Genomic DNA, 19,019 nt, shown 5'->3' with positions numbered 1-19,019 from the left:
TGTTGCAGCCCGTAACATTCAGCACACTGTACATAGAAATACTGTTTCTGAAACCTTGCTTCTCTTTTCTTAATAAAAGTGTCTGTGTTAAGGAAGAGGAAACATGAATCTGCTTGGAAGTGAATGTTTAGCTTAATAGCAGTGGATTAGCTGAAACTCTGAGAGTAATGTATGCCTTGATAATTCATTACGTGTTTTCATTAAGTTCTATTTTACTGTCTTGCCACTTTTCAGCAGAGGTCAGGGTTAGTTCCTTGGTTTAAGTTCTGTAGGTACATAATTAAAGTGTAACAGCAGTGTTTCTTCCTTCTCTGTATTTTCCTTTCTTTAAACCACTTTCTGTGTCTTGCAGTCTAACAACACAGAAGTGCAACAACTTAAAAAGGAAAAAAAAAAAGAGAGAAAAACCTGGTGCCTGCAGGCTGTCTGCTTTGTCTCTAAATTTTTAGACAGCTGATCTTGTGAGAATTAACACATTTTGGATACAAAATGATGATTGGTTGCCACTTCAGACCTGAAACTGAAAGATTACAACATTACTTCGTAGTAAATATTTTAACTTTTTGCTAATTTATTTATTTCTGTGTACAGTGGAACAACTGAAAGGTGCTTCTCTTAGAGACAAGTGGGCAACTTCCTGGGCTGTGCTGAACCCTGCACTTTCAGTGGCTTTCTCCTCTCCCTGCAGGGTGCTCTCCACCACCTCTTGGATATTGCTCAGATTTTCATCTATGCTTGAGTGATTTCACACTAACAGCTCTAGCTCCAGTTTCTTCTTTACTGATTCCAAGTAATTTTCATCAGAATTTCTAGCATCTGGTTTATAAGGGGGAAGGAAAGATGAAAAAGGAGTTGGAAGTTGGAGAAGAATGTGCGTTCAGATGGCTTAGTCGGGCTGGCTTCTCTGAAAGGATGGGTACAGATCATTACCATCAGCAACTGTATGTTAAAAGAAGTACATGGATAAAATCATCACCCTCCTTATCAGGCTAATCTGTGTGATTTGTCTTTAAAATCACATGCACTAACTTGCTATCATCCACAGACTATACTCCCTGCCACATGCGAATGGTCCCTTTTCCTGGGTGCTCTCCTCCCCTGGAATGGCATAACCCAGTGGGGCTGCAGACACACGGAGGATGAGCAGGAAAGAGCAGCTCAGTAACTGCATCTGTGAGCTCTCTGCATCTGAGTGACATTTCTCTTGCCACTTACTTGGCTCTGGTCAACAAAAATGCCACAAAGCATGATAAGAATATGAGCTATGCCTCCCCTCTTTGCAGGGGACACATTGACATCCTGTACTAAGAATTATTATTTTTTGAATACAGCACAGCTTGCTAACTGTAACTTTTCTTAAAAGCATATGAGGAGATCAGTGCTATATTCAAAGCTTGTTGCTTTGTCATCATGAGCCTGAGTTAGCTAGTTCAATGCAGATGTTGAATAGGGTTAAAATGGCAGAAGAATATGTCATTGGAATAATAACTACTTATTACTTGCACATGATGACAAGTTTTGCCCTGTGTTGAAATAACCTTTTTCCAAGGTGCTCCCTTCTATGTGTTGCAAAGCAGTTAATCTGTTGTAGGTTGTATCTACTGCATTCTCCAAAGCAAATCCTACCAGCACTGGTAATTTAGGAAGCTCAAAGAGAACAAAATCCTGGTTCAAAATGTTTACCTGTGGAGTGAGGTCCCTTTTAAGCTCCTGCACTTTTGGTGGATGAGATCCATTCTTTGCTATTATCGGATAGTTTGTAGAGGAGCCTTCAGCTTACAAAGTTTTCCCCATTGTGTATGATGAGTTGATACCACCTGGTGCAATGTTCAGGAAAGAGCTGTAATACTTGACAGCAAGGTCACTATCAATGTGAAGATCAGACTGAATGGCCACTGAATATGTAGCACTCCATTTACATTTTGCTTTCCATGTTCAGAATGGACTGTTGTGCATACTCCCTGCACCCACGTGCACGCACATACATCCTCTGTCTTCTCAAACTGTGCTCATCAGCATTTTTAATAACGTGCACGGCAGATCTTCCTGCCAAATGTGATAGTCTGTAAAGAATCTGACAGAAATCGATAAACATCAAGCACTGCAGAGTTTACATAGTAAACAGTGGTGGCTTCCTTGGGCTTAAAATCAGCAGTGCAGCGCTGGCTGTGGCCTTGGACTCAGCCTGAAACACCACTGGGCAGGGGCGGTCTCCTTGCTGAGACCAGAGGCAGGGTCAGCGCACCAGCATGCATTTGTAGAAGCTGCAGTGTTTTCTGGAGCAGTATCTCTGCTCCCTGGGAATATGCAGGAGATGCCACGCTGTGTGCCTCACTAACCTGTGAGCCAGTGCTGATGGCCTCATCCTGAGCCAGCACTTGGGCTCCAGGACTCTGACTTCTGTTAGGTCAGAGCTGCATTTTTATTCGTTATGGAATGCATATGGGATGGATAGGGGAGATAATAGTAGTAGAAACTAGTGATCTACTACTATTTCAATAGTAGTTGAAATAATAGTAGATCACAATAACATTATTAACTTTTGGGAGTTACCTTTTCCTTTTTGAGGATTAGTTTGTTTTTTAAATGTGTTGAATACTGCAATAAATCCATAAATTACCCTCAGGTATTAATATTGCAGCTGCTAACCAAAACCAGAATGCCATTCCGTGCTCTCTCCCACCACTTACTTTCGGTTTTTCATCATGACTCTGTTGAACTCAGAGACCCATCACCTTGGGGTCCTTCATGCCTGTAGAGTTCAGGTATTGGTACTCTTAGGCTTAAAGCTCACCCTACTCTGCATTTCACTAATTCCTCTTTTTATTGCCTTGTTCTCTTGCTAGTGTAGTTTAAACTGTAAGCCAGCATGGTCAGTATGCTGCTGGAATTAAGCTGTTCTCATGGGCAGATGAAACCAGCTGGAAGATGGTCAGCAGGAGAGGATGAGGTCTGATTTTTCCAAGTCTTTAATGTTTGAAGTTCTTAACCAAGAAAGCCCAATCCCAGCTATCTTACTTTATTTTTTTCCAACAGTCAGGATGTTGCAGGTATAATATACAAACAGTATGTCCTCAAAGATATATTCATGTTGTTGTAGAGTTTTCAGGTGTAAATAGGAATTACACTTAGAAATGAAAAGTTTTGGAGTCATAGGTTTTTTTCCCTTTAAAAACATAAAACACCTCTTTTATATTTGCGTGTAGTGTGCTCTTGTTCTGGATATTTAGCACGTCAGTTCATAACTTCTAGGATGTGTCACTGTTTTTAAAAGTCACACACAATCTACCTGCAGGCTACTTGTTTTCAAAAGGAAATGCATTCTTCATACTGAATAGATTTTGTTAGATTTAAAAATAAACTTGTATGTTGTCTTTGGCTTTGAGCTGACTTCTAACTGTAAGTGCACTGATGTGAGATGACAGGTAACCTGTCTGTCATAATCGCCCTCAGAAAATTCCTGCTCTATTTTACCACTGCTCGGGAAGATGACTTCCCAGGAGTCCTTGAGCAACATGGGGTTATCTGGGGACAGCCATAATTTAAGATCTTTCTAGTGCAAGTGAGAACCCATTCACTACTGTTCATTATTTTCTGGGCCCAGAGGACTTGTTGCTTAATTCCCTTGGATGTTGTGATTCTGTACAAGTCTGAAAGATAATATAGGTAGCATTTTAATTGTATGTATATATTTGTCTGTTAAGAGAATTGGTGGAAGTAGAAGGTTGAACAGGAAGAATAGTTAACTTCCTACGTGTGTGTGTGGTTTTGGAAAGCATCCTGAGTAGACTCTAGCTTTTCCAAACAGTTTCACTAGAAAATAAAAACATTTCATGAAACCAAACCAAACCAAAAGAACATCATGTGAAGGTTTAGTCACTATTTCCCTGCTTCTTTCATGAAGGGAGTACGGGAAAGAAAAAATCAGCAGGTAGCAATGCGTGGTGATAATGCCTGTGTTATAGTAACGTGAAAGCCTCTTATTTGGGAATCAGTGTGGATTGTTGTTCAGGATGTGTACATCTCATTTTTATGAAGTACAAATTCATTCCAGCCAGCCTTCTTGGAAGAAAAAATTGCAAAAAAAAAACCCTCAAAACTGTATAAGCTTATTTTGTTATTCCACATTTAGCCAAGCAAGAAAAGAATTATGGTACCAAGGGCAAGTTGCTTGTGATTAGTCATCATTCAACTGGAAAAAGGCTTTTAAAATAAAAAATATTGTGTTATTAGAAAGCAGTGGCAGAATTTGTATAGGACTGCTTGCAGTTATTGTCTTTCTTCTTGAGAGATGTACCTTGTACCAGCTGTTTTTATGCAGAATCTCACCTGGTGTGGCTAGGGGGTCACTTTCAGGGTGGTAGCACCCAGCACCCTTGTAATTGTGCATTTCTTCCCATTCCTGCCTTGAATCCAAAGGCTGTGGGTCAATGGGATCTGTAAGCTGTCCCCCCCCCAGGAAAACATTGACAGTGGGGTTGGGAGAAGGAAGGACTCGGTGGTCTTTCTCTTCTGACAAACATGCACTCTGTAGGTCTGTCATGTTTGCAGAAATGTTGGAAGCCTTTCCCTCAGCAGCAGACTGTGCTTGCATTAGACTGACTTGAACTCAGCACAGTGCATGATGTGGTCATTTGGTTCGTGTTTACAGAACAGCGAAAACTATAGAATTTGCGTGCAGGCATAAACAGAGCTTTTTATAGCTTGAAAGGATCAGAGTATTTCTAATGTGAAGGGAAATACTCAGTAGCTCTCCCCTAATCCTGAATGTCAGTGGAGTTCAGTATGATTCAGAGGGAGGGAGGTGTTTCAGAAAAAGTAGACTTAACACAGAAGGTAGGAATTCCATACTGGAATGTAGGACTTGCCCCCATCTGATCTTTTTTTGATGTTCTAGCTGATTCAAGTACCTTCCTTTTCAAATTATGATCACCCAGAATAGAACTAAGGTCACTGCAAGGCCAGCAGGATATAATACTCAATAGGAAAAGAAACAACACCTAGCCATGAAGAGCTGAAAAAAATAATAATTATATTGTCAGAGATAATACAGAGGTTATTGATAATGGCGCTTGAAGAAGGAAACTTCCTGAAAAAAAAATGAGCTGAGTTGCATTTCTGATTACAGTTCAGGGGTTTTTTGTTTTTTTGTTTTTGTATGGCAGTGACGTTGTATGCAGTGGAAAGCAGAAAGCAAAATACTGCAAAATTCACTTAACTAGCTTATCTGTTTGATATCTTTAAAGTGTGATTTTCCTGTTTATAATATGTCCACATGGAGAAATTGACTGAAGAGGCTCAAAAGAAACATAAGTTTAAAAAGTTGCTTTTCTCTATGCATATAGAATAACCTTTAGTTTTAAATAGAATAAAGATTATTCAGACTTCAAAGCTTATTCTTACATATTCTAGTTAATTTATTAAGGATTCACTTAAGAAGACGTCTAGTATTTGATGTCGTTTCCTAACAGAGTACCAACTCCTAAATTAAAGAAAAATTAAAGAAATTGTTAGCTATTTTTAATGTCATCAGATTTTCTCTGTACTTGTGAGTTCTGAGCCTAATACCATATACTATTTCTATACTTTCACCTATTTCATCAAATCATTTGATTTAGAGTAGAATGTGTTTTTAAGATACAAAATTCTGTGAAGAAGCAAATGAGATGTTTTTGTTCTCTTTTATAGTGAAATGACCAAAACAGTGGAGATTTCTGGGGAAGGTGGACCCTTGGGAATACACGTAGTGCCATTTTTTTCATCTTTGAGTGGAAGGTAAGATATCATCTGCATTGCTCAAGAAGTGTATTAATGTAAGAATGTCAGCTTCAGTTCTCTTAAGCTACCTACTGTATAACCACAAAGAAGAACAAGTGGCAAAAAGAAAAAAAAAAGTGATAATTGAGTCTATGGACCCAGTCTTCCACTGCCGAAATGCTTACTAGTCTGTTACATGTGAGACAGTTCCAACTTGTTCATATTTGTCCTTTCATTTGCCTCTGGTTTTCCTCACTGAATGGTAAACTAGACTGAAGAAAAAAGAAGTGCTAAGATGTCAGAGTTGGCTTTATTTTCTATTTATTTGTTTTTTATTTTAAGATTTTTTTTTATTCAATTGGAGTTCTCTGAATTGGCCCTTCCTTAATGACTTATCAGACAAGAAAATCAAGTGATAAATAAAATTCCTTGTTTTTTTTTCTAAGCCACCTTTCAGATTTGGTTGTATAGCATTTATAGGATGTGTACTATAACTGTGAACTTTTCTTTGTCACAATACAATTACTTTAATTATAAATGATTTAACATATTCTCTTGAGATCACAAAAGCCTATTATAGCAGCATGCTCATATTGATGTACTGTAGTTAAGACTGTGTCAGCATTTTTATTATAACTGTTTTCTAAGCTATGTAACTGGAATGTCATAAATAAATAAATAAACCTAACTAAATCTGGGATGAAAGTGAGGCTTAGCCAGGGAGTTAATTTGACACTGGCGGTCCTGAACAAGAGATGGGAATTTGCCAGGGCCATAAATGACACCATTTTATAGTAATGTGACTGCCTGTAACACAAAGCCAGTTATTACTAAAGTAAAAATCTTCTAATCCTTGAATGTTTCTTTAGTTGTCAACTTTCATGTAGGACAGAGAATATGAAGGATTAAATTGCCTTGTAAAAGTTTGTGCCTGTAAATGCATTCTCAGCAGCATGCCAGGTAGTTACTGAGTCCAAATTCATCCAAAATACTTGTTTTCCAAAGGGAAAAGTAAATGGCCACCTGATGCTGGAAAAATGTTGTCACTGTTGCAAGAGCAAAGTTGCTCTGCCATAAGAACTGAAGGAGGTCTAAGCCACGTCCCTGGCTTTGAGGCTGCCTGCTTGTCTTGAGCAAGGCGCTGGTATTCGTAACCCATCATGAAATGCAGACAGTAGTTCTTTTGTTTAGCCATACCTTGAATGTTGTACTATATATACTGTATTTCAAGATTCTTAGGTAGAAAATGTGATAAAATTACATGCTGTTAAAATCAGTAATTATTGCAAGTGTACTACAGTGAACTATACCGAAGTCTTGGTGTTTTGGGTGCATCTTTTAAAGACCTCCATGATGAAAAAATGGAGTTATTTTGTCTACATTGTGTGTGTGTTATTTTGTATTTATTTACAGACATTTTTGAGGATCTCTCAGAACAAGGGTTTCTGTTCTTTTCTTTAGACAGATGACCTACTTGTTTAGACAGTTGTCTTGAAATTGTAATGACCCTTGGCAGAACCATACTGATAACTTTGTAAGAGTGCTGGGTTACTTGAATCACTTACCCCTTTTATTTAATCAAGCATGAGACTAGTGTATAAATTTTAACTCGTGAAAGATGAGAAAGCACAGAAGAGCATCTTTTATTTCTGTTAATGACGAGGTGCAATTTATGGGGGCATGTCAACCATGACTAACTTGGTCTGGTATTTCAGTTGTAAACAGTTATCTACTAATAAGGTAATGCTGACTTTAGACCTAGTATGCTGCAGAGCAAAATTTTTCTATGTGTAGTTAAAACATCTCATTAATTTATGAGCTTATGAACTCTTACATAGGAATTAGAAAACCAGTGGAAATATTTTTCTCCTTTCTTCTGCACTTAGATATCATTAAAAAAGAAAATTAAAATTTAATAGTGCATTAAAACAATACTAAAATTGAGACTGTATGAAATAGGTAATGGAGTAATGAATTTAAGCTGCCTTAGCATACGTAACTCAAGCCACTCATTCAGATTCCGTAGTGCACACAATCGGTTTGAGACAAGTGGGAAAGCCTATAGTGTTACATGGATGCAGCATCTAGGCATGATAGGATTAGTGAAGATCATAGCAACCGACTTAATTTGTACTGTCTTTAATTTCCCTGCTTCTTTTGGTTTCTATCTTAACACCGTTGCATTGAGTTACTTGTTGGCATTTAGTTTTTTGATTGCAGCTGGTTGGATGTTTGTCACTGGTAGGGCTATGGCCCTTCCCCACTATTTGCCCTTTGAATCCTTTGTTGAAGAGTATAACACAGGCTACAAGAGAACCTTAATGTGTTGGGTCTTTTTCTGTGAGATGTTTCAAAACCTTCTGTTCAATTGGAACCAAGTTTACATTTAAAGAATGTTTCTTTAGACATAAATATCAATTTTAAAATCTTCCTAGATCTAACATCAGATGCACAATGAACATTATGTCGTTTGAAATAGCTCACTGTGAATCTTTGAATTAAATTGAATATGAGGCAGTTATGAATCTGAGAAAAAATAGAAGACTTCTGTTTTGTGATGTGAGTGCTGGCAAAGTTGGAAATTGCACAGCAGTATTTTATGGAGTATAACCAATAGAAAATGGCCTCTACAGACCATCTGTCTGTGCTGATATGGTATGGCAATTTAGTGGATAAAACTGGATGATAAAAACTCTTGGTGAACATGCAGCTGTTGGGTTACTGGGACATCATACTGGCATCATATGATATATCTACACTGAGTTGTGTTTGCAATACAGAGATGCTCCAGGTAGATCAAGAATAGTTCAACCCTGCCAGAAGTTAGCCCTGCCGCAGTCTTGCTCCAGCTATGCTGCTTCTCTTAACACATCTGTGGTACTCTTCAGTTTGCAAGGAACATAGTAACAAAACAAGCTAACAAACCAACTTAGGTTTTGGTCTGTAAGATACATAGTTTTGCTGTCTTGTATCAAAATAACGGGCTTTGGGAACTGAAAAGTTTTGGAGACTTTCCGGACAGAAGCTTTTTGTTTGTTCGTTTTATCCTACTGCAGTTTAGTTTGCTAAAGTCTAGTTAGAACAATACATTTTAAACTGTTTGTGCTTTCTTTTGGAGCAGTTTAATTTTGGTGCCAGACCTGTGTTGCATAAAGTACAAATAACTTTTTATCTTGGTGTGGAGATCGCAGCGTTTTCTTCTATATATCCAAGTTTGACTTACAGGATTTAATGCTTTTTAAAGTTCTAACATGTAGGATAGCATTAATGTCCAGCAATTTTTATTGGTGCATCTACAGTCTCCTGTTAATCAAAGCAAGAATGGAAAATCCTTTCTTTACATTAAGCAGTTCATTATTGTCTTCTCTATCTCAAGTCATATCTCAAGTAAAGTTTAATATGTATATTTGATTGCTATAAAATAACATCAGCAATATAAGGATAGTTTTCTTTTTCCCTCTATTTAGGATGCTGGGACTTTTTATTCGTGGTATTGAAGAAAATAGCAGATCTAGGCGTGATGGGCTTTTCCATGAAAATGAATGCATTGTGAAGATCAACAATGTGGACCTCATAGATAAAACATTTGCACAGTGAGTGCTGTTTTACTGGTATTTTTAGCTAACCAGGATTTTATACAATGCTGAGTTTATTAAAATGATTCATGCAAATTGATAAATATTTATTGTGGATATAATGACTGTAAAATTGCTGTTCGGCAGAAACTTTGTGACTTTCTTTCCGAAACCTCAAAAAAAGGTAGAGATTGAGAACAAGAATTTTCTTGTAGCCTTAGTGAACGTATTCTGCTTATTTAATTTAAATGACTTCAAGGGTTGTTGTTTTTCTTTTTAGTTATCTTCACTTTCTAATTCTTCTATTATTTTTGTGTATTTTCTTTGTAATTTGTTCCTCATAAGATCTTCAGAATGAATCAACCTTGCAGAATATTTTTCAATGTTCTTTTGCAAAGGAGATGAGATTTTTCTGGTGCTGTATCTTCAGCATTTAAGTTTTTAGAAATGCTAGCGCTGTCAAACTGATTAGTTGAGGTTTATGGTTAAGTCTCACCTTTTATGACTTTTATTGAAAATCTGTTGATATTTACTATTCATCTCAAATTGCTTTAAGTAACAGGTTGCTTTGATTGGCTATGAATTAGTGACATTGTTGCAAGAAAGAATAGCCTCTCAAATTTCAGATATTTGCTGTAGTAATTAAATAGTAATTTGTTTTTTATCTTCTAATCCATATGTTTAGACAGCTGAGTGTTTGTGATATAACAAAAACCTATGGAGATCTCAAAAGAGTTGAGGCTTAACTTTCTGAACAGTACGCTGAACATTCAAGGTATCTAGACTAAAATCAAATACATAATTTTGTTTTTAGGGATAAGTATTTGCAAAATAGGCTTTGATAAAACTAACATAGTTGGTAGTGGGTATTAACATGTTTCCGTGGCTTTGCTTTTTTCCTCCTGACAGGTTTTCCAGATAACTGCTTTCTGAATGACTGGCGGCAAAAACATCCTGATGTAATACTGTACATGCTATTCTCTTACAGCCAAGGTGGAGAATTCCTGCATAAGTTACTAGGATTCTCAAAATTTAAATGTGAAAATATGATTGCTTCACCTGTGCAATTTTGTAATGAAGATGTATGCTTCTCAAATGAGACTGCCTGAACAAAATCTCCCTTTTCAAAATTGCATATTTGTTTACATAGTTGTCTCCTTTGTATTCTCTTCAGAATTTAACTAGTTTTCCAAAGACTTTCAAAGCATAAAAGATGTATGGAGGACTGAGGACTCTGTTTTTCCATAAGGTTACTCTATTTTGGAACACTTGGAAGTATTGCAGCAAAATTTCCAATTCTCTGTTAGGCTCCCCTTCAAAGCGAGAATGCAGGACACTCGCTTTCTCCAAGTTTGTGAAAGGTTGTGAGAGTTGGAGGGGTTATTTACATAAACAGAGAAACCAGTTGTCTTAGACAACCTTTGTCATCAGGAGAGCAGAAGTGACTAAAAGTTCAATCAGTCACCCTCCTGAGGAGCCGTATGTTATAATTAAAAGTAGTGTGGTTGGCAGTGGTCTTGGATCAGAGAAAAAAACCATGACTGTATCTGCAGTATTGTTCATCTGAGGGCTGGGGAGAAGACTTTGGACAAGCTCTAGCCTCTAGGTCCCATGGCCTATTGTACTCCTTCCAGAACAGCCTTCTACATCCTCTCTGTTCTTTGACTGCTGAGAACGACTAGAGAAAAAACCTTTCCAGGCTGAAATTAATTCCATGATTTTCACTGGCACGACATAATTGTACTAACCTGACAGAAGTCCAAGTTGCAGCAATTCCACTGAGTATGTAGTAGTATTGTTCTGATGACTACTGACCTAGAAAGACTCATCAGATTCTCCTTTGAGAAGAAAATCTGTTTGCTACTTTCAATTTGTCAGTCCTTCATAATCTGTGTAAAAACTGTTTTAACCCTCAACAGAGTTTGTTACGTACTGTCTTCTTCCATTTTCAGCAGTGGCTTTATAGTATTGTTCCTGATGATTGCTTCTTCTACAGCCATAATAGCAACAACCTACTTTCTATATTCCCATGTTTATAATATGTTTTGTGTATTAGAACTACTGGTCTGCTTTTTCATTTGCTGTTAATCTATTCAATTGCATTCTGTTGTGTTGCAGAGCTTCTAGCACCTCTTCTAATTGACTCCCTTATTTCTTTCAAGTGTGTGTTTGGGGTCTCCAGAAATGTAAATTTATCCATCCATTATTCTTTCTCTTTGAAGTGTAGCTAGTTATTTTGCCCCTGAAGACTGCATTTAGGCTTTCCCAAAGGATGGCTTGTGTTATTTCCACTATTTTTTGTTTGTAGGACATCTTACATTTTCTCTTTCATATGTTTAAAATATTCATCCACTGAAACTGAGTTATTAAATTACTTTCTAACATGTGACCAAGCAGATGCTTGCAAGGATGAAGACGAGGACTGAGAGAAACCCAGTTAAAGACTTCACATTCTTATGTTGTGAGCATGTAGTGATTTTTTAAGATCAGGATAAGGTCTGTCTTTGGAAATCTGTAATCCCTGCAGACACGCTGGGGTAGTACAGTTACAGTTTTGCTGAAATCTAACCCTCAAGAGTGCAGCTGGAAGAATACCTTCCCACAACATTCTTCCTGCTACCTTTCTTCTCCGTGCTTTATGTTTCTCTTCTGGCATTGTCTCCTGTCAGTGAATACAATTATTATGACAACTGTTGCTTGTACATTCAGTGTAGCCAAGGCTTTTCTATCTACTTTATCTATTTTCTATCTTTTGATTGTTTTCTTGGAGATTTCACTATGACTTCTGTGTCTTCATGTTACCAAAAACAAAATCCTCTCTAAACAGGCTTTTTCTTTCCCAGAATATTCTTCAGCTACTATTTGTATTTGCATTTGAGTTGTCTTCTGCAGTGTGGAAAGACTTTCAGTTTGCTTCAGTTAACCCTTAGGAAACAGGAAAGGAAAGCATAGACAGAAGTCTTATTTGTTCTTTCAGAATCCAAGGTTCATAAAATGTCTTGGATGATGGAGTCTATGGGTTGTTCAAAATCCAGGGAAGACTGTGTATGAGCAGTTGTTTTGGCCAAGCTGTGTCTTAATTGCCTTGCAATGAATGAGTAGTCCAAACATTGTATTGTTACCATACATCAGGTCAAAAGGAGTAGTTTCTGGTCCTATACTTATGCACATCTATAAAGACATCGATTCAGTCCAAGTATCCACATTTACAAGAAGTTACTGCTTGAAAGGTGTGAGCAGTATCTACTTACTCATTTATGTAGAAACACACAAATGATTGCCCCTTTAGCAGTCATCATGTTTCTTCAGATATTTGTATATCACATGCCCCCATTGTTTTTACTGCACTATTTATAGTCACCGTGTTTCTTCTGAACACGTCCATGTTTTCCATACCCCCATTTTTTTTAATGGCTGTTGAATCAGACAGCAGATGATGGAGGAATCTGCAGGGCAATTAGGCTCTAGTGGAATAACTGGAGTCTTGAGCTTCGTTAGGATAGATGTATTCACCAGAGCAATTGGTTGTAAGTGACCTTTGTGGCTGTGGGCTGTCAAGCATGTAGCAAACTTTTGATGAGTTTCTGCCATCAGAACTTCACTGCCTGATGTTCTGCATGGAGAGTTGTATTACTTTATACACTGATATGTTTTCATAGCACCATAGGAATCCTGACAGATGTGATATTCCTACTTGAAATTTAAGGAAATATAATGGTATAGAAATCTTATTTCATGCTTACTTTTCAGAAAAGGGATTGTGCAGATATGAAGGTAATGTTATTTGCCCACTTTTAAGATACATTTTTGTCTTTTTCCCTGTAAACAACTTCAAACATTGCCCGTATTTTCTGGTTTGTTATGTGAATTTTCATGTCTTTCTTTTAAAGGGCTCAGGACATCTTCCGTCAGGCAATGAAATTCCAGAGTGTTGTCTTGGAAGTTCTTCCTCCTTATAATCGAGAACAATATGAGAAGTCTGCTATTGCTCCCCTTTGTTTTCTGCATAATGATGAAGAAGTTCCAAAAACAAAGATTCCACCTCCTGTTCATCCAAAGCCTACTCTGAAAACAATTAATCTTTCTGGAGCGGGCAGCTTGGATGCTGGTGTACTGGCAACACTGCAAGCTAAGAGCCCCAACCTCCCACGTCTGGGTAGAAAATCATCTTCACCTTCATTGTCTCCCCTTATGGGTTTTGGCAATAAAAAAAATGCAAAGAAAATAAAGATAGACCTGAAAAAAGGTAAACTTTGAAGATTTTTTTTTCTGTACTATTGATAATTCAGCTTTTAACAGTACTAGTGACATTTGAATGTACAAGCAAGTTATTTTTGGTTTGACAGTTCCAAAACTTCCAAAAGGTAGAAGAATATTAACAGTAATGTTCTCAATGATCAGCTTTCCTGCAAATTTTGGAAGCATTAACTCACTGATCTTAAACCATCTCAGTTACTTGGTTATGTGGAAGGTATTTGATTTAACATCATGTGACATGAAGGAGTAGTTCAGCTTTTTCCCAGTACAGAAGTTTGAACATTCTGCTACTGATGTTCATTATTCTTTATTCATATATGCTAGTAGACCAGTAGTTGGGATATTTGTAAAATACATTTACAAAATACTCTGCTCTGTTTCATGCTGACCACAAATTTTGTCTTTCTCCTTTTTATTTTCTGCAGACTGTATCTTTTCATCTGTATTTTTCTTGCTGTCAGAATCCCGCTTTTTGTGTGTATGTTCTTAATTGCTACTCCATGCAGATGTCTGTCTTTGCATGGAACAGCAGGTTTATGCAATCCAGTAAAGTGTGCTTAAGCAGATCCCAATTAGCATTTACATTTTCTGTTTAATTTCTGTCTCTGATTTGTTTGAGAGTTAAATTTGATGCTAGAAGTGACCTTTTTAAAAACTGTAACTTCATTCTTTTAACACATAATGAATGTAATCAAGCTGTCATTTCTTAATTTTTGTTATTTTTTAACTTAACTCATATTTCCTTCTGAACTTTTTAGCTTTATATTAATGAAACCTACTTCAGAATTTTTACCATTTTAGGTGCAATGTTTTTGATTTTTGAATGATAATTTGTATTTTTAGAAATGATAGGAATGTGGTACTGACATCTGAAAACCAGTCTATGTAGGTAGCAAATGTGCTTAATGAAGGAAGGATCTTTATGGACCCCACTATTCTTGGGTGATTTCAGTGACCTTTAATCAGTAATTCTCAATATAGATTTTACAACATAATTATTTATTAAAACAGTTATCTATTAACACTTGAGGTTGTTTATTTCCACATACAAAATGCCTTCACTAATGGCAGCTTTAAAACACTTGGCTTTTCTTAGCAGTATACAGTCAGCAGCTTTCACATGCAAATCATGTGACATTTTCTGTTTTTCACTAACTTTCGGTAAAGCCTGCTAAATTATATTTGTGCTTATAAGTAAGCAATTCTGATTGCTCTGATTTATTGGAATGACTATTGACATTAATGTGCAGGGTGATGATAAAACCACTTACAGAAGAGGTACGCTCTTTAAAAGGAGAGTTCTGGTTTGTCTTGTGTTATTGTGGGTTATCCAAAAGCATTTCCATCTGTAGTTGTTGCCAGAGAATTTAAGCATGTATGTTCTGACACTAATACAATTCTTCTCCAGACTGTGCAGAAAATAGGTTCACGTTTACAGCTTTTTGTTTACTTTTTCTTTAAGAGCTAACCCAAATGAGTGTCTGTGATAGGTTACTGACACTGATTACTGATTTTAATGATCATCATTTGATTATTAAAACTTACGCTGGGAATTCTTTGCCTGACCTCCTAGGTCCTGAAGGACTTGGTTTCACTGTGGTTACCAGAGACTCTTCAGTACATGGTCCTGGTCCTATTTTTGTGAAGAATATTTTACCAAAAGGTGCAGCGGTAAAAGATGGTCGTTTGCAGTCAGGCGACAGGATCCTGGAGGTTAGGATACATTCATTTTGTTTGCAATGATGAATCTTGGTCTCTGTTTTCTATGATTCTATGAATTCTTTGATTCTCTGGTTTTGACAGACATGCTGTATTTCCTGTACATACTACTGATGTTTGGAATCGAAATTCTTGACCTTGATAAAATGTATCATGGCTTTTGTCCTGTTTGTCAACAAGTTTTTTACACTACAATTTAGAAGAAGTTGATGTGTCAGGGATCCATGGAACAGTAGAATAAGGGAGATCTAACACACAGGTTCTTCAAGCAGGTAAATACATCAGTTTAGGAAAAAAAAGCATCTATTGCATCTTCAGACATGTCCAAAAATCTGGCTAATATTGAGGTGGTCCTTCTAAGGCAATTTTGCTCATATTGGTCTTTTTGAAATTTTCAGACAGATTGTGACTTACAATTTCATTATCTAATGGGTTATTTTTACTTAGTAACCTCAAAAAGCTCTTAAGGTAAACAGTTTTAATAATACTTAGGTCTTGTTTTTGTACTTTTCATCTTCAAAGTGCTTTAGAAACTAATTAACCCTCACAAACCCCCTGCAGACCTGCTTTAACAGATGGTAAAAATGAGGAAAAAAGGTTAAGTAACTTCTGCAGGGTCAGGGGAGACGGTGTTAGAGTTATTGCTAATTATTTGCTCTCAGTCAACAAATGGCACCTACATTTGATGAGGAAGAAATGATAAAAAAGAAATACATACAGTGGTGGCATACTCTTTTCTTTTGTGTCTGGTAGGTGAATGGACGGGACATCACTGGCAGGACCCAGCAAGAGCTTGTAGCTATGCTGAGGAGCACAAAGCAAGGGGAAACAGTCTGTCTGATTGTGGCTCGTCAGGAGGAGGCCTTTCTACCTCGAGAGCTGGTAAACTTATTTTTTCCTCAAGAACAGCATTGAAAGGAAACCCCATGTTTTAAAACTGGGCCGGGAAATAGAAGTCGAATGATGTTGGCTGAGAAAGCTTGCAAATGATAAGTCAGTTAGTCTTGCTTTGGAGAACTACTTATATCTGATGTTACCTACTTCGGATAGAATTCCATAAAATTTACTTTCTTCCCAGAAATTACATCATAAGCATCATTCACAGTGGAATATGTTAAATGAATTTTGTAACAGTGAGGTCAAGCATGACTGAAAGCAGGTTGTTCTCTTTCAGAAAAGCAACAAACTTTAAAGCTGTTTAAAGAGCTTTTTAAAGACATGATGAGTCCTGCAACTTATCAGTAACAAGCTAGCGGTGTTGGCTGACCCCAGGTGATGAATCTTCTAAGCTGGGCTGCCGAACTGCAGAAGCAGTGAGGAGTAGCATCCAGTTGTGATCCTGACAAATTTTGGAAGCTTTTGCTTGATTGCGTCTGTGTGACATTATGGAAGAAAATCAGACATCCCAGAGCTTATCTCTAGTGCTTAATTTTCACTTTTCTTTTTAATGTGGGCATGAAACTGTTCTCTTTTGTCTTGCATGGTAATAGGAGGACCATATCAGTGTAAAAGTGCTATCTGATATGTACTTGTTTCCCCTCAAAGGTCATCTCTTTGGTCCCTCTTCCTTATCATGATTGATGGCTATACTTGACCTTTCATTAAGAAGTTACTGGGATAAAGGAAGGAGAGCATTTCCTGCTTTTGTCTCTTTTTATCTCAAAAGAACACAAACCCGCCTTGATTCTTTTCTTAAGTGAAAAGTAAAAAGGGAGAAGGAGGCATCTTCCTTTACATTGTTAGCAGAACCTTCTACAGAAATTATCCAGTATGCTTTCTCAGAAACCATTACTGATAGTTCTCCTTTTATTTCCTTGTTATCGGATGGACCTTGTTGAGGTAAACTTGTCTGCTGCCTCTGGTAGGAGGAGAAGCTGGAGAGGAGTTCAGGTTCTGTCATGTGAGCCTTTTCTCTTGTGTTCACGGTGCCCACTTTTTCCTGTAACAGAGCAATTGTGAAGTGTCTTAACAAAACTGTTTTTGGTTTCCTTTTCCGTTCCAACTGAGTAATTTTTAAGGAGAATAATGGCAGAGTGTATTCAGCCCTACCCCAGGTTAATTGGACACTCCTTGTCAGTGGTTCCCAAAAGAGATAAGTTGGTCATCGTGAAGTTCTGTTTAGGAAGCCCTGTGCTGTGGTGTCAGTGTCTTTGTAAACCACAGGGACATTTCTGAGACCTGAGTACTAAATTAGCTGTTAACATTTGTTACATTTAAGATTTCTTTTCCTTTACCTCTCTTCTAATTTTGAGATTGTTTTTTGAAAAGGGGAGTCATCAAGTTTGGTTGTTTTTTTTTTTTTTTTTAAGCTGTTTCAATAACAAACCACGTCACTTGGAAAATGTACTTTTTCTAAAGCTTGTATTCTTTTTTCTCCTTTTCCTTCAGCATTACACATTATTCTTCTAGAGTGTTGTAGTCCAAATTCTCTTGGAAATCACTGTAACAGCATGTGGGTATAGTAGGCTCGAAGAATCTAAAAGCTGTTTATAATTTTTACCTTCCCCAATTGCCTTCTATTAAATTCTAGCCCCTACAGCAAGGATTAACTGCCTTTCAAAAGGTGACTTATTTTTGAATGGCATGATTGAAATGTAGAAAGTAGCCAGATTTATCCTGCTGGCTTGACCTTTGCTTAGATTGCTTTTGCTGCAAAGAATGATCCACGAGTGATGGCCCTCACAGTAATAGTGATGATATGTGAGTTCTAATACTGTTTTCTTTTCATCCCAACCAAACACAACATAATACAAATGTGAGATACTGAAACACATTAGATAATTTTATGGAACAAGCCCTTCTGAATTAAAAAGCCTTTCAGCAACATCTGTTAGGTAGCTCATGACAGAAGTGTTCGTTAACATAGCACTGAGCTACTGGGTGTTGTTACTAACGTGATTCTTGTTAGGGTTCGTGAGACATCTGAGAATGGTCTTTGCAAAAATTTTGAAATAAAAATCAGCTTCTTTGTTTGTTTTCAACTTTAGCTGTGATATTTCATTAGACTAATCCTCTCTTAGCTTGAAAGTTAAGGTGTTGTTTTGATCAAAGAGGAGAAAAAATCCAACACTTCAAATGTTTGTTTTTGGAAGGAGAGGCAGTGGATAATCCAATACTTTTCAAGGACATTTATAACAGCATGCTCAGACTATGTAACATGCTTGCAGAGTTTACCTAAATACATGAGAATTTTGTTAGCACTTGACAATAGTTGAGTAATTGCTCTATATCAGACTTGTTCTTGATTTGAGCAGTTCTCTAGGGACTTGAATGTAATCTGAAGAACTATTTTCTTTAGATTCCCTGTTACTGATTTTAAGGAACAGGAGAAGACCACCTAGTAAATCTGCTCTCTCTACAGCGAGGATGCCTCTGGAGCTTGGACCCATTAGAACCCATGCGCAGAATCGCTTTCAAGCATGTTGCTCTAGTTGTACTTGGTTCCTACATTGTTTTCTGATAAGAATTTGATGGCTGCATGGGCACAAAGCAAATAATGTAAGCGTAATGAAGGGTGGCATTTGGTTGCGTGGATCTATAGTAATACAGTTTGTCTTTACATCATAACAAATTTATTGTTTGGAGAAAGTGTGGTCTCACAAATACTTGCTCTGCCATAAGCTATATGGGAGCAGAGGTTGGGGCTTTGTTCCGGTCATCCGTGCTGATGAATTGCTAGCAGACAGAAAAGCAGATTAACAAACCTTTACC

General features: G+C 37.2%; 1 protein-coding gene across 1 annotated transcript in view; it reads left to right on the top strand.

The window, feature by feature from the left end:
• PARD3B (par-3 family cell polarity regulator beta) overlaps positions 1–19,019 on the top strand; it is a 368,137-nt gene that overhangs the window by 146,698 nt on the left and 202,420 nt on the right. The window contains exons 6-10 of the mRNA XM_015289524.4: positions 5,689–5,775; positions 9,225–9,350; positions 13,223–13,578; positions 15,163–15,302; positions 16,062–16,190. Coding sequence (XP_015145010.3) covers positions 5,689–5,775; positions 9,225–9,350; positions 13,223–13,578; positions 15,163–15,302; positions 16,062–16,190 — 838 coding nt within the window. The remainder of the gene's footprint in view (positions 1–5,688; positions 5,776–9,224; positions 9,351–13,222; positions 13,579–15,162; positions 15,303–16,061; positions 16,191–19,019) is intronic.

Source organism: Gallus gallus, chromosome 7 (assembly GCF_016699485.2).
Source record: "Gallus gallus isolate bGalGal1 chromosome 7, bGalGal1.mat.broiler.GRCg7b, whole genome shotgun sequence".
Taxonomy (NCBI): Eukaryota; Metazoa; Chordata; class Aves; order Galliformes; family Phasianidae; genus Gallus; species Gallus gallus.
This window is presented reverse-complemented; position numbering and strand designations above follow the sequence as displayed.